Raw genomic sequence first — 15,915 nt, 5'->3', positions numbered from 1 at the left:
ATGAGCTGGAAGGCATCTACGCTTAGGCTAATCATGCCGAATGCCAGCAATTCCCCCAGCATGATTTGATGTGCAAGCCAGTGGGAGCATGGTTTGTTGTGATTACGTTTACTGCAGAAAACCCATGTTTGCTCACACCAGCCTCACAAAATGAGGGGGTCTCATCCAAAATCTTCTGAGGCGAACAGCAATCTGGTCACTGATCTCAGTGGCATCTGGGAGTGGCTGGAGGGTCTACAGTTCTGCCACCAAGAGTGGCATTGCAGAAAAGGAGGTACTCCAGGAGTCAGACCAATCTTCCTTTAGCTTTTTGCGCAGGGTGGGATGCAGATCTAGGAGGCTGCCACTGCTGTGTGGTATTTTCTTCTTCCTCATTGCACAACATATTCGAAGCTCCTTTCTGACACAACCCGTGCACTGGGCAGAGCTGTCCCAGCTGTCACCTGGGGCTGAGGGTATCCTCCGCTTCTGACCTTCCTATCCAGAGATTCACAGAATCACAGAATCACAGAATGGTTGTGTTGCAAGGGACCTCAAAGCCCACCCAGTCCCACCCTGTGCCGTGGCCAGGGCTGCCACCCTCCAGCTCAGGCTGCACAGGGCCCCATCCAACCTGGCCTTGAACCTCCAGGGATGGGGCACCCACAGCTCTCTGGGCAGCCTCTGCCAGTGCCTTACCACCCTCTGAGTGAAAACTTTCCTCCTAGTATCTAACCTAAACCTCCCTTCTTTCAGTTTAAAGCCATTCCCCCTTGTCCTGTCACTATCAGACATCTCGTGAACACATACCTTCTTTTGTTTCACTCTCACACTCCAGTATCTGATCAGCTGCTTCCTTGTTTTTTTTAAGAAAACGCACTCAGCATCCTATTCCATGTCACTTACGCTTTGCAGGCCTCTGGCACAGACCTCCTTGATGAGAAGTCCCAGCCTACAGAGCCAGCCACTACAGAGAGGCAGTTGGAAGTGCTCTGCTTTGCCTGCATCAAAATGGGAGCGCTGCTGCCCCGGCTGAGATCACAGGAGCAGAGAGCACGCTGGGACCTGGCAGCTCTGCAGGGAGGCAGCTGAGGATGCTGCCAGGTCTCCTTTGACACCTGCTCTCCCTTTGATGGCCGTCTGCCCTCTGCAGCCCTCCCTTTGTGCCAGGCAATGGCAGAAAGCTCCACTGTGCACAACACTCTGCAAATGCAAAACGTCTAAGGGACTGCTGCAAAATGAACTCAGACAAAATAGTCAGACTCCCCTAACCAAGGTATCTTTGCAAACTGAGATTTTTAGCACATTTAAAGGTTCAGTTCCTTAAGGGGGCCTATGAAAAAGCAAGAGAAAGACTCTGTAGCAGAGTCGGCTGGGACAGAACAAGGAGAAATGGTTTCAAACTAAACGGGGAGGTTTACACTGGATACAAGGAAGAAGTGTTTTACAGTGAGGGTGGTGAGGCACTGGCACAGGTTGCCCAGAGAGGTGGTGGATCTCCACCCAAGGGGAGGACCCATCCAAGGTCAGGCTGGAGGGGCTCTGAGCACCCTGATTGAGCTGTACTTGTCTCTGTTCATTGTAGGGGGGTTGGACCATGTGGACCTTAAGGGTCCCTTCCAGCTCAAACTTTAATTCCACGCTTCTATGATTCTATGATAATGATGGACATACATATTCTGTGAAAGATGTCGGGGCAAGAGCTCTAACCAAGCCACTGGCGTGGGTACACAGGAGGTTTTGTTTTGAAGCTTGCCTGAATAGGAGTGCTCATTTCCAAAAAGTGAGAATGCTGAAATGTTAATACATTTTTTGAAACGTGTTTGCACAAAACTTGTGTGTTTGGGTGAATTTTGATGTGCTGAGGCAGAGCCCTAATGCAATACAGACCCTTATGTCAGAGGTAATCAAGTGTTATTACAAGAGCTGCTGGCCGTGGGGCCCCTCCTGCACACACACAGGGGTACATATGGAAGTCATTAACAAGTTTCAGCAGAGGATTTTGGGAAATTAACCCTTGCGACCCCAGAGCAGTGCCGGCAGGCAGCAGATGAGGAGCTGCTTCCCACTGGGACTGAGCCGGCCCCGGGCAGCCTGGCAGAGGGGCCAGACCTCTCCATTCGGGCTGTGAGGACGAGTGGTTGAAGGAAACCATCTGTGAGGCTGTGTAAGCTTCCTCGGCAAACTGAAACGAGTCAGCTGGAGAAATGTGTAACATAGCGTATAAAAATGCAAACAATTTTCTTCTAGTCCCCGAACGGTGCTTGAGGGGTTGTGAGGAAGTTTGTAATTTCTTTATAAGCTCCTTTAGGAGCCACCAAACGCAGCGCTTGGATGCGGGCCACGATGTGTTGCTCTGCGCGGCTCAGGGGCAGGGTGGCTGCAGCCAGTCCCTCCCACCCGCTGCTGAGAGGCCATGGATATTGCTGGCGGTCACCCCTCAGATGTAACCTCTTCTGACTTTGTGCAGCTTTTTTTGCCTCCAAAGTTTAAGGAAAAGGGCTTCTGGCCAAGCAGAAAATGGAGGACTCCGTAAAGCTGGCCACATCCGATGCACTTCTCACATTCTTGTTCTTCCCAAATTGGTTTCTTTTCCTGCACCAATCCTGATCCAAGACGTGCCCTCTCCTCTGGGATAATGAGGGTAGGCATCATAATGTGCTTTAAACTTTCATAATGTAACAATACTTGGCAGTCATTCACTGCTTTTCATCCTCAGATCTCAAATCAATTTGCTACAGCCCTGCATGGAATTGACTTACTTGTAAGACAGAGACAAGTACTTGCTGCGCAATTAAAAAAAAAAAAAAAGAGAACAAAATAAAGAAGATTTTATTAAAACCCAAAGTACGTCTTCCTCCCTCGGTGTGATTTTCCTCAAGCACAGCCCTGACCACAAACGCGGCTGTTCTGCAGCCCTCGGCTGCGCAGCCCAAGATGCTCGTTTCAGGCCAAATGAGAGCGGTTCATCACCAGGTCAGCGCGATCCAGTCAGAAAGCTCTTCCCTCAGCGAGTTATAACCGCTGCCATAAAACAGAAGCATTCCTGTGCTCGGCTGTAAACGGTGAAGAAATGAGCTATGCGCTTTCCCACCACCCCTAGTTTATGAAGGGAGGGTGGGAAGGCAGCCAGCGCGCCCCAGAGATGAAAGGAACGAGGAGCAGGGCAGGAGACGTGGCCTCAACCCCAGGGTGGGCAGAGGGAGGGCAGCACACAGAGCTGACCCACCAGGGCTCCCCTGAGAGCCAGGGCATCGCCCAAAGCCACCTGCAGGGCAGGTAGGGTGGGCACAGGAGTTACAGGAGTGCACCCAGTTGAGCCTTGAAGACTTCCAAGCACAGAGACCGCACGGCCTCTCTGGGCAACCTGCCCTCGAATGGATCCCTCCGTCCTATCCAGCCTGGACTTGTTTCCATCCTTGTTCCTCCTGCTCCCTCCAGGCAACGCTGTGGTGAGCATCACTCCTTGCTGAACTCCTCATAGGTACACGCAGGTTGCTCTTAGGTCCTGCAAAGCCATCTACTCCCCAGACTGAACAAACCCAGCTCCCTCAGCCTCTCCTCACAGGGCAAGCGCTGCAGCCTTGAGCATCCTAGGGTCATACACCTGAGCTCACTCCAATTTATGATATTTTTGTTGCAACACTGAGCTCCAAACTGGATGCAATATTCTAAACGGGGTCTAATGAGCAGCCAGTGCAGTGAGATAATCACTCACCCACTGCTGCAGCTGCGGTGCCACCAGGCTGCCCCATCCCTCCCTGGGGCTGGCAAGGGGATGGATGCCCCCACAGCACTAATTCAGCAGCCTCGGATCACAAGGCAGAGCCTCGGGAGGAGGGCAGGACCTCGCTGCCGGCAGCGCGACAGAAGTCTCTTGAGATTAATTCAGCGTCCAAAGAGCTCCTGCCATGAATAATGCGCCGTATCTCTCTCTGCACTGCCTGCACACAGTGGTTCCTCAGATAAGACACCTACAGCCAAGAGAGCAAATTCAGGGTCACATCTCTCTGCATTTGGCTTTTTTTTTCCCTATGCAGGTCTGAAGGGGAAAGGCAGAGTGAGCACAGCAGTCTGCCTGCACAACACACTCGTGGAAGCTGACTGCCCTCTGATCCCATTCAGGTGTCCACTTTTGCAGTATCCAAACACACTGAACTCCTCCCACAAAGCTGGTTTTAATCGCATATTTTCAAGGACATCAAACCCCCCTGCAGCCCTAAAATGAATCAACGATGCTAAGATTTTTCCTAGCCCTATTTAATCCCTCTCTGTCCCACTCACTCTCAGCAGTTACAGCTCACCGATGCTGTGCCATGCTCTAGGATCTCAAAGCACCAGCGTTTCCTTCAAACATTCAGTACAGGTCTGAAGACACTAAATACACTTCTGAAAATTTTACCCCTACATTTTTAGGAATTATCTTGTGTTCATAAAATTCTTATTTTATTGCACCGAAAGGTGAACTACGCCTATTGTTCCCAGCTAGGACCACTTCTTTACGCATGGCATCTGCTCTTTAGAAGAAATTCCCTTGTTCAGTGTCAGTTTGATTACCATGTCTCTGCACTAAACTAACAGGGTTTCCAGAGCTGCAAGGGAATGAAAATATTGTCGTGTATTCATTGCCTTTCAAAAATAAGTACAAAAACATGTTTATTAAAATTTAAGCATTGTATAAAAAATTCTTTGCCTCTTCTTGAGGCAAAACCAAAACACATTTTTGCAGCCCATAGGTGGCAGCAGCATACTGCAGAACCAACCTCAGGGCTGCCTCCACAGGAGCATGATGCCCCTAGTATAAAGTAACTTATCTGGACTCCCAAAAACCTGTTCAAATAAAGCAATGCAAAAGCCAGTCAAGCTGCACGTATTGTACATGGCTGCAACGTTCTTTCTGAAAGTGCTGACCACTGAAGGGGCAGGTTTTGCATTTGTGCTCAGGCACAGCCATGTAGTCTTCTGTTACCATGTGGTCTCCAGTTAGCACATGGCCTGTGCCCACTGATACCCGGGCTGCAGCACTGCGGGGCCATGTGGCTTCACGAAGGCACACTGGCAGCATAAACCAGCTTAGGCACTTTGGGTAGTGGGGCTGACCTGGCAGGACAGGCGGCTCGGCCTGTTCTTAAGCTTATTATGACTGGAGCCAAGAGCAGAACTTGGGGGTGGGAAGAGCTGCTCTTCAGGCATGGCTTCACCCCAGCCATCTCGGGGAAGGCCAGGCATGTTGTGTATGTTTGAGGACACAGCTTTTGCAGCCAGTGGGCAGAGGCACCCTGCCCCTCCGAGGAGCCAGCCCAGCCCCTCCAGTATGACTGTCTGCATCCCTTCACCTCCACGTACCCAGCATCATCTCCCAGTGCCGGCTGCAGAGGGGCTGGGGACAGCGCTCCCAGCCGGGGGTGACACTGCTGCCTCCTGTGGGCATGTCCGCATGGCAGTGGTGGGACCGGCCAGGCACCGGTGGCACAGTTCTCGCAGAGTGGGCACAGCCCGGCGGCTCCGGCACAGGGGCTCAGAGAAGACCAGAGGAGTTCCCCCCATCTCATCAAAGTGCAAGGGGTTGTTGCGGGTCCCCGCCACCACCAGCTCCAGCAGCCGGACCACGCAGTCCGAAAACCAGTTCTTCAGACGGAAATAGCCCTCTTGGAAAGAGATGCGGAGGCTGACGGGCCCCGTCGGCATCCGCACGCTCAGGCTGAACAAGCAGTTCCCCTGCGAGCTGTCCCGCACCAAGTAGGTGCCAACGGGCTCCTGCTGGAGCTTGGCATGGGCCTCCCCGACGGACAGCGGGCCCCAGTAGAAGTCACTGGCCTGGAGGATGTTGAGGGATCGCTCCAGGACCTCCCACTCGCAACTGCGAAACATCCGGAAGCGATCGGGCAAGCCGGGCGGCGCAGGGCTGGGGAGAACGCTCCGATGCTGCCTTTGCGGACAAGCAACAGTGGCGTGTGTGTTTTGTAGATCATCTGGCCTCCCTCTGATCATCTCTCAAAGAGCCCATGGATCCCGGGGAGACGCTGCATTTACCATGCTTCCTCCCTCACCTCCAGCCTGCAGGAGAGAAGCAGAGTGAGGCAAACCCCTACATCCTCGTGCTGAGCAAGGTGAGGACATTTCACAGGGAGGAGAGCCGTGGTGTGCCATCAACCCACAGCTGTGGGTACACCAAGCAAATAGAAGCAGGAGACCCACACCAGTGCAAAGGACCAGGTTACAGGGCTGCATCCACTGGGTTCATGTGTTTCACGCCTAGGGGCTTCTCAGCACATCTTGGCTGGCTTGTATCTAGCAGATCTCGTTATTTTGTGATTTCCCTCTCCTGGATGGTTAGGGACTTTTCAGAGTGGCCTTGAGCCTGGCAAGAGGAAATGAGACCCCAAGTGAGAAGAGAAGAATTTCCCAAGCAGGAGGGTATCTTTCACTTTGGCATTCAGCAACCCCTCAGACAGGACAGACAGCAAGACCCACAAGCAGCAGCAGACAGAACAAGCCATTCCCACTAAAGCCCAGGAACCATTCCCTCATATCAGGATGCTCCCAGATCCAGTCTGCAAGAAATCCAGGTCCACATCTTGAGTGGTGTGTTCTGTTCTGGGCCCCTCACTAGAAGACATTGAGGCCTCAGAGCATGTCCAGAGAAGGGCAGCGGAGCTATGAAGGGTCTGGAACACAAGTCTGATGGGGAGTGGCTGAGGGAACCGGGGTTGTGCAGTCTGGAGAAGAGGAGCTCGGGGGAGACCTCACTGCTCTCTACAAGGACCTGAATGGAGGTGATAGCAAAGGAGAGGTCGGCCTCTGCTCCCAGGTAACACTGATAGGACAAGAGAGAGCAGCCTCAAATTGCACAAGGAAGGTTCAGGTTGGATATTAGGATATTATTTTCTCCTCAGAAGGAGTGGTGCTGCATTGGAACAGGCTGCCCAGGGAAGTGGTGGAGTCACTGTCCCTGAAGGTGTTGAAGAAAAGGAAAGATGTCACACTGAGGGACATGGCTCTAGAGCAGTCACAGACATGGGCTGATGGTAGGACTCAATGATCTTATTGGTCTTTCCAACCTAATAATTCTATGATTCTATGAAACACATCACCATCAGCTTCAGAGCTGCCACAAGCGACAGCACTTGTGCTGACACCAGGCTCTGCTGATGCCCAAGGAGCATTTCTGCTCAGGACCATCCACTCTGCTTGTGCTGCAGAGACATCTCTCTGCTGCCTGCAGGTGCTGCTGCCGTCTCCCAACCACCATCCTCAGCTCCCATGCTGCCTTTTCCCCCTCCCTGGAGGTTCAAGGCCAGGTTGCATGGGGCTCTGTGCAGCCTGACCTGGTGGGTGGCAGCCTTGCCCACGGCAGAGGTTGGAGATGGGTAGGATTTGAGGTCCCTTCCAGCCCACACCATTCTGCAGCTATGATTCTATGACTCAGCCAGCTGCCCCCCCTTGCTGTCTCAACCCTGCTCATCTCTTGTGCCTCACATTGACACTAGACTGTCTGCTTTTGGGAAACGGAGCCCTGCACCCAGTGTTGCCATCAGCTATCCATCCAAGTCATTTCAATTATTAAAAAAAAATACGTTTTCTCTGTGTGTGTGTGTGAGTATATATATATATACATAAACATAGAAACCACAGCCCCAAGCCAGAGGCTCGCTCTGTGCGAGAAGCAGAGCTGTCACATACCACTTCCCCAGGCCTGACAAGTCAGTTGCTCACCGCCAAGCCCTGCCCTCGGTCCCTTGACACACTCCATTAACCCAGTCACAGTCGCTGGCAGCGCGGCCATGCTCAGAGCAGGCCCAACGCTGTGGCCCAGCAGCCTGTGCCCCATCCCCAGCAGGCCCCACCGCAGCCATGGGCTCACTAGGGAACACAGGGACCCACAGGTGCCCAGCAGCACCTCGCCTGAGGTCATCTTTTCTCTCCTCATTCCTCTTGCAACACTCAGCAGTGGTACCAATAATGCCATTGTCAGGCATGCCTCTATTACAGGGCCATACACCCTGGCCTCCATACACCCTGTCCAAGCCTGGGAAGCCTCTTCAGTGGCACTCTGTTTTCTACCCTGTGATTTGCAGACCACAACATCCCTGGCACTGCTCTGAACGCTGCCGATCCTGCCCTTTAGCCACGTGTCGTTGTGGGAGGGAAATTCCACCCTGAGAAAGGTGGGAGGGGGAGGAAGGTGTTAATCAAGCTGGGTTTTTTTCTTTTCCATTAAAAAAAAAAAAAAAAAAAAGGCAGCTGAAAGCTGCTCAAAGGGTTCAACCAGTCAGAATAAATCTTAGGGGAAGCTGATTTGGTGAGCAGAACACAAGCAAGGCAGCATGTCTAGCCATTAGGGCAATCTATCACCACCAAAGACTCAGCACTGCAGGCACCACAAGAAGCTGCAGCATCTCTGTCCCATTCCTTTCGCTCTCCGCTGGCTGAGGAAGCTGTAGAGCATTTGACATTAGTTATTGCAGGGGAAAAAAGGTAGCACTCCTGCTAAGGGCCTTCAGCTGTGTTGGGATCAAGAAGGAGCCCCATTCCCACCAGCAGCCACTCCTCCCAAAGCGCAACTTCTCTTGCGTCCAAACCAGAGCTTTGGGTCTAGGTAAGACAATAAACCCCAAAAGGAAAACAGAAGCAGGCAGGTGTCTTTCATTTCCACACTAGTTTAAAAACAACAAATAAATAGATGATAAGGTGGAACACCCTGATCTAACTGTAGGTGTCCTTGTTCATTGCAGGGGAGTTGGACCAGATGGCCTTTAAGGGTCCCCTTCCAACTCAAACGATTCTGTGATTCTATGACTTGTTTAAGGCTGCAGACGCTGTTTGACAAAACAGGAAAACAACTGTTTGTCCCAGTTTTCAACTTTGAGTCACTCTCCCAAGTCCTTTAAGAAAAATCCACTGCTACTAGAAGTCTGGCTGACTAAGAACTGAGACTGTGTCATCATTTCAAATTCAAAGTAAATGCAAAAATAGCACCTTCACAGCGCACTGACTTGGTTTGAAATCTACATGTGGGTCAGACCCTCAGACAGCATGAGTTTGTTTAGCTTCAGTGACCCAATTCCAACAGATGACTGGCTGGCAGGGTAGTGTTAGTTAGCCTGCTACAGGTACTTCTTGGTATCACCTTTAACGTTCTCTTTTAACAGGTTGAGGTGTACTGTGTGTACTTGGCCTTTTTGGTTAAGGATAGGTGGATTCTTTGGACTAGAAGTAAGGTAGCCCAGGGGCTGAAAAACATGTGTATCATTAGTTCTGCTTCTAATTTGCCATACCAAGATTTGTTTCTTTTCTTTCTTCACTGCCAAACAGCCCCCAAAACCGCCAACACCCAAGCGCATCGCTGCCTCCATACTGTAAGAACAGCACCTACAGCCAAAGCAACATCCCCAAAACGCCAGTGTCCCGCTGGCTGAATGGCTGGACAAGTTTCCCCAGGCGTTCTGATTTGCTGCAAGTCCAAGAGCTTTTCAAAACAAGTGCTCTTGACACAGGGCATTCTGCCTTCCTCCTGGCTCACCATCCAGGCAAAGCCACACATTTTGTGTATGGAGACGATGAAGCAGGCAGCTGTGTGCAGCTGCTGTGTAAGCCAGCCCTGGGGCTGGATACAGCTGACACGCTCAATGGTGGCTTCAAGCCCTTGGAGAGGACTCATTCCTGTGCTTTTCTTTCTTGAAGGGCTCACTTACCTCTTTAAATTTACCATCCATAGGGAAGAGCTGCTAGATGTCAGGCCTGGAAGCGGTCCCAAGTCAGGAGCCTTGATGCAGCAATGCCAAGTTTTTGCAAAGCTTTCCTTGAGAGCGCATCCATCCTTTGGAAAGAAAGAGATGCCCATCAAACAGATGACTAAGCCCTTCAGTCGGCCATAATACGGGTGTGAAATGCAACAAATCTGGAGATGGTTGCTCCACCTCAACCTCCTCACCCTGTATGACCGAAAAAGGCTTTATACAGCCCTTCGGATAGCAACAGACACATTATTGGTGTTATTATTATTACTGGTGCTACCAAAGCCATGATGTGATTAACTTCCAGACAGATCACAGATGCCCTAAGGACAAATGCAAAGACCTTACAACTGCCATCATCTTTAGGAAGCAGGACGCATAAAAACCAAATGTTAAGAGATGATGGCAACAGGAAAAAGCTTCAGGATTTGTAATAGCAAGCTCAAGCTTGTGCTCAACAGAAGGCACAACACTTAGAGCATCCCATCTGTAAGCACATGGCCGGTCCTCATTGTGACCCCCAGTACAAACAGGGTGCACAGCATTGTCCCAGTGTCATTCACAGCTCCTCCAGCACAGTGTGGCCACGGGGATACTGCAGCATCCACTATCTTTTATGCTTCAGCCACAAACAAGAGCCTGGTGCAAGACTGACACCGTGTCTGACACGAGGAAATATGTGGATAAAAGAAAACGTGACACACACAAACTCACACCAAACCAAAACCGTGTTTCCCCATACAACCAGCATTCAACCAGGATGCAGTATGAAAAAATCTGTAAGTTTCCTATCTCATACGAGGCAGCACAGCACAATACATGCTGTGACATTTCCTGTTTCCACGTATAGATGGAGTGCATGCGGGGCTTTGGAAACCCTTCTAGAGATCTTCCAGAAGGACCGCTCTTATCAAACCCCTCTGATAACGTTGGGGTTGGAGAGCATACCCCAAAACCCACAAATAATTCCGCCTTCCTGTGGATTTGTTGCTTTGTTTTTGCGTTTCTTATGTACTTTTCTATGACATGCCTTCTGCTTCAATGTGACGCACTGCTGATATGGGCTAAAAGGTTGCTACCCAGAACAAAGCCCACGGGATAGTTCAGTGTGCTCCCAATATTCCTCAAGGCAGGGAAGTCTGCATGCATATTTGGTTTCCATATAACATGCTCAAAATATAAATAAATAATGACGGTGGCAGCTCATAGGGAAAGCTAATTGCTTTTGCTCGCCTAACTGAAAGAGCTGGAAGAAACGTGGCTTTCAGGGTCCCTTCCTCACACCTCTGAAACACTCTGTGAACTCAGAACAACTCCTTCCAAACCAAACAGCCTTTTCCCGGCAGCCCCAGCCCCGCATCAAACCGTAACCCTGCGTCTTGCACCCAGCTGGCTGACCCATGTGGGACTGGGTTCAGGCTCTAAGGCTTTCCCCCTCCACATCACTGGCGAAAAGAGAATTCAAAAATAAAAATTGTTAGAAAGAGGAAATCAGTGCGCCCAGCTTCAAAGCCGCAGCTCAGGCTTTCCTGCTGTGGCTGAGGGACAGAGATGTGCTGCTGCCCACCTCTGCCCAACGGGGCGCTGGTTTGGGGAGGCTTCTTCCAACCATACTGGGCTGAACTGACTGGTTTGGTTGTCCAGGCACCTTGTCAGAGAAACGAGTAAATCCTGAGGCATGACAGCTGTCAGTGGTCCCCCACAGTGCCAGCTGCCTCTCATCAAAACCATCACATTCAACAGGAAAGGAATTCAGGGAAGATACCAGCCCTTGGAAACGAGCAGCATCCGCAGGGGAAACTGTCTCAGCACCATGGGTTTGAAGGGGCAGGGGAGGGCCGCTCCCTTTGCTCTCAGGCCCCAGCAGATGTGAGGGACCCAAATCTGTCCCTGCGCTGTCGGCAGCAGGAATGAGGGGCACAGAGCACAGCCGCACCACAAGACGAAGTTGGATAAGGGGGAATTTCCGACACACAAAACAAAGAAACTAGTCCCGAGAGTCAGAAGTGGGAAAGAAAAGACAAAAGACTTGAGCCGTTAGAGGCAATTTAGGAAAGCTTAAAGGGACAGAGCGTGATGACCCCTGCAAGCAGTGGCCACGGTCAGAGGCTGTGTGCAAAAATGCAGCAACGGCAGTGCCTGCCCCAACCTCCACAGCTCGCAGAGATGAAACGCTAGTGCTGGCGGAGCCGATATAAAGGAATATGAATTAGTGTCGGTGGGGAACAAATTTCCATGAGGATGGCTGTCATGAAAGCGGGACAGCAGGTAGCCAAGATAAACAAAACGAAAACAAATGGTGTTTTCAGTTTGTCAAAACCAGAAAGCCTCTGGGGGAATCAATCCTTCAGCGCACCGGGATGCCACCAGCAAGGGGGGTGAGGAGCTGCTGAGGAGCTAAGCAAGCAAGCAGAGTTTTGGCTTTCCTTCTTCTTTGTGCAGTACTTAATGCTATTTTACCTGCAGGGCTGCGGGGAGTGATCAGAAGAGATGGGGAAAAGTGGAACAGCGGGAAGTCAGTGGGGTGCAGTGGACTGTACTCAGGGTGGGAAGGTGACGGCAATGCCACCACCTGACACACCTGAAATACAAACAGGCAGAGCTGAGACAAAGGGGATGGGCCTGAGGATGGGTGGTGGGAAGCTACCTGCAAGCTTTCAGATGGAGCAGAGAGATGCAGGAGTGCAGCAGGAGCACCCCTACAATCAGGCTGCTCTTTTTATGCTCTTTCATAAAACAAGAAGAGAGGAAGTTCAAAGGTAACCGAGATTGAAAAGTAAGTAATTTTAAAACTCATAAAAGGGAAAAACTCCAATCACGCACACATTAAAATGCTGCTGGGGAAAGTGAGAGAACTCATCTGAGAGCTCTCATTTCTCTTCTTTCTCTAACTTCTCTGTTCTGTCTCTGTGAAGCACCCACCGCTCCATGCTCCAGCAGAGGAATCCAGCAGCAAAGGGCTTGTTTTAACATTCGTATTAAGCATCACCTTTAAAAACCGCTCCGATTTTACATACAGCTAAAGGGAGCCTGCCCAAAGGCACAGAGCTCCCTTAGCCCAAGTTTGCTCCGAAGGAAGTAAGGAAGCAGACACACACCAATGCTGAGCTGCAGAGTCACAAGGACTGTTACCCGAGTCAACATTTTCCTCCAGCATTTGCAGGGGGTGCTCAGACAAAGGCAGCTGAGCGCTGCCAGCTCCGTGTGGCTTTGCCTGCACCCTCTTGGGCAGAGCCAGCGCTGAGCTCCCGCAGCCCCACGGCCTGCATGAGAGCCCGCTACCAGCGCAGCCCAGCTGTCCCCTCAGGCTCACACACATCTGTGAGCATGCAGCAGCACAGAGAGCATGAGGGGAGCAGGAAGGGAGAAGGCAGAGAGAATGTGCATTATCAAAATACCTTGAGAGCAGTTCTTGGAAATGAGCAGCCTGCGAGCGTGTATCAGACATTCATTTCCTGTGAAGTGCACACAGGCCTTTTCATTTCTCCACTGAAGAGGACGAAAATAAGGGGCAGCTCTAAGGGCTCCAAAGACAACACAGAAACCAGCATTTAGCCGTTTTACTAAAACTGCGTCGATATTGCTGTACTATTAGCTAACTGCTGGGCCCAGCCTGAGATTCCCAGAGGCTAAAATACAGGGCTTTTGACACCTCACTTCTCCATCTTAACATGAAATCTTGCATTTGGTCAGAGGGGAAATGAACTTCACCCGGCTCGTTCAGGCCACTTGTTCCCTAACGCAAAGCCACCAAGTCCTGCTGCCCCAAGCACCACTGACCTGCTTGGGTTAAGGTGCTGAGGCCAAGGCCAGCAAACCACTCGGCTAATGAGCGCCTCGGTGGGGCTGGAGGGCCTACATGGATGCCAAACAGAAGGCCAGGCAGTGGTGAAGTGCAATGTCAGGGGGTAAGCTGGTATCATGCCTGCCTTCAGCTCCTGCCTCTCCTTACACACCAGCATGGGTGTAATTTAAGTAACAATTAGTTGCCTTCTTCACAACAAACACATAATGCCTCCCAACATCACACACACTTCACACCTTGCTTACAAAACACGCCATCCCTATGACCACACACGCTCCCATTGAGCCACACCACGCACTTGGCAGCACAGCCAGCCCTGTTCTGCACCAGCCCCAAATCGAGGCCAAAGGATGCCCTCTGGGAGCACCTTGCTGAACCGAAGAACTAAGAATGAAACTCCAGAGGGGACAGAGAGAAGGAAAAGCTGAGGAAGGAACCCAGCGCTCTCTCCCCATTGTTTGTCAGGGATGCGACCACAGCATTAGTGACAGCAGCGAGGAATCTGCCCTTGCGCAGCCTGCCCACCAGCTCCAGAGGCATTCCAGCTGGATTACAGATGGAGGCACCAGCTGCTATTCGACGCTGTCATCTGGAAACCTAACAACCTTCTCCAAACACAGGCCTGGTGGGGGGGAGGCTGTACCAGCCCACGGTGCCCCAGTGCTCCCCTACACCCATTGGTATTTACCTGTGGCTCAGTGCAGCCTGGGCACGAGCATCATCTCAAGCACATGGCTGCAGTCTGCTGCGACTCCACAGGCTGTGCGATGGCTGTTTGGAGAAAGAAATAGGGCTGCACAACCCCACGAGGGCCCGCCCGGTCACCACCAAACTAAGCGTCAGGAAGCTGCAGCTGCTTCTCATCCCACCCCGTCCTGCAGAATTAAGCACGGTCAGCATGTGGCTGGGTTTTGCACTGACATTCTCAGAGTGCAAACTCCTCTGCTGGGACCACACAACCCCAGCCGGGAGAGTTACAGGTAGAGCACAGCCTGCAGAAGTACTCTTTACCCCAAACTTCCCAAAGCAACGGTCAAGCCACATCCCCATCCTTCTCTCATACCAGGGGACAAAAAAAAAAGCCACAGATACGAACCTAACATTCCTGAGTTCCTCTCGGTTACCTCCGGGGTTCGTTCAGATCCCGTTTCCAAGCTTAAATTAAATTAAATTTAAAAAAAAAAACGAAAACGAAAGGGGGGGAGGGGGAGGTGGAGGGAGAAGTCCTAAGAGGCGCACGAGCTACGCTTGCACCAGAACTCTCGGAACGCGCACCCGCCGGTGGGAAGAGGCGAAGAGCCAGCCCTCCAGGAGCGCCGAGCGGGGCAGCACCGGGGCGCGCAGGGAGGAGCGCAGGTGCGGGGCCATCCGCCCGACCCGCATCGCCGAGCCCTGCGCGGAACGCGGCGCTGCAGCGGGAGGAGAAGCGCGGGGACCCGCGTGCCCCTCTCCCGGCCCCGGCTGCCTCCGAGCTCCCTGGAGCCAGAAGCAAAAAGCTCCCTCTCTTCCCCTCCCCCCGCGCCCCGCTTACTCTCCGCACCTCCCGGCGAAGGATCGCGCTGCCGCCGGTGCGAGCGAGCGCTCAGTGCCGGGGCGACAGCCGCGCTGTCCGGCCCTCCCCCGCCGCTCTCCCGCCCCGAAGCGAAACCGTGGCGGCCCCGCGCCGCGCATCCCCCCGCCCTCACCCCCAGCGCCGGCCCGAGGCCGGGGCGCGCCTTACCGGGCCGGAGGGCGGCCGGCGGGCGCTGCTTGGCCGCGGGGAGCGGCGCGGAGTGGGGAGGGGGGAGGGAGGGGAGGGAGGAAACCCCCCAAGTGTGGCTTTTCCGAGGAAGGAGCCACGGGGGAGGGGAAGGGGAGGGGTTTCTCCCTCCTCCACCGCCACCCCGTCTTTCCACGGCGTGGCTTCTCCGAGGGGGAAAAAGAAAAAAAAAAAAAGTGCAGAAGAGGAAAAAAAAAAAGTTAGAAAAGTTGGCCAGATTGGGAGAAAGAGGGGAAAAAGAAAGAGAGAAAGAAAAAGAAAAGAGGCTCTAAACGCCCCTCCGCTGCGGGCTCAGCTCCGCAGCATCCGCCCCTCAAGGACCACGGGCCGGGCCCCCCCCCCAGCAACACCGGGCGCGGCGACCGCCCCGGCCCTGCTTGCACCGCCCCCGGGCTGCGAGGGGCTGGGGCTGCGCGGAGCCCTCCGGAGTTCCAGGCGCCGAAAGATGCATGCTGTTGTCTCGGTGCGCCGGATGAAACGATTGGAAACCTCAGAAAAACGGGAGAGCGCGCAAAAAAAAAAATAAAAAAAATCAGGAGGTAGAACGGTACACCACATGGTGCATACTGTGACCGTATTGTTGGTGTAAAAGAACAGGAGAAAAGACAGTCTCCACAATTCTGTACAAACCCCAT

General features: G+C 52.5%; 1 protein-coding gene across 4 annotated transcripts; it reads right to left on the bottom strand.

Annotated features, from left to right (window-relative positions):
- Positions 4,610-15,258, bottom strand: LOC110390746 (suppressor of cytokine signaling 1-like). 4 transcript variants are annotated; one of them, XM_021382386.1, is made up of 3 exons: positions 15,242-15,258; positions 9,675-9,799; positions 4,610-6,036 (listed from the first exon to the last, which is right to left on the bottom strand). In XM_021382386.1, exon 3 carries the CDS (start codon positions 5,968-5,970, stop codon positions 5,332-5,334), a length of 639 nt encoding a protein of 212 aa, XP_021238061.1. In that variant the 5' UTR covers positions 5,971-6,036; positions 9,675-9,799; positions 15,242-15,258; the 3' UTR covers positions 4,610-5,331. The 4 variants fall into 4 exon arrangements, with proteins under 4 accessions (XP_021238061.1, XP_021238131.1, XP_021237990.1 ...); XM_021382456.1 differs by lacking the exon at positions 15,242-15,258 and adding an exon at positions 15,062-15,083; XM_021382315.1 differs by lacking the exon at positions 15,242-15,258 and adding an exon at positions 14,618-15,036.

This window comes from Numida meleagris, chromosome 1 (genome assembly GCF_002078875.1).
Source record: "Numida meleagris isolate 19003 breed g44 Domestic line chromosome 1, NumMel1.0, whole genome shotgun sequence".
Taxonomy (NCBI): Eukaryota; Metazoa; Chordata; class Aves; order Galliformes; family Numididae; genus Numida; species Numida meleagris.
Note: the sequence above shows the minus strand (reverse complement) of the source record. Positions and strands in the feature narration are given on the sequence as shown.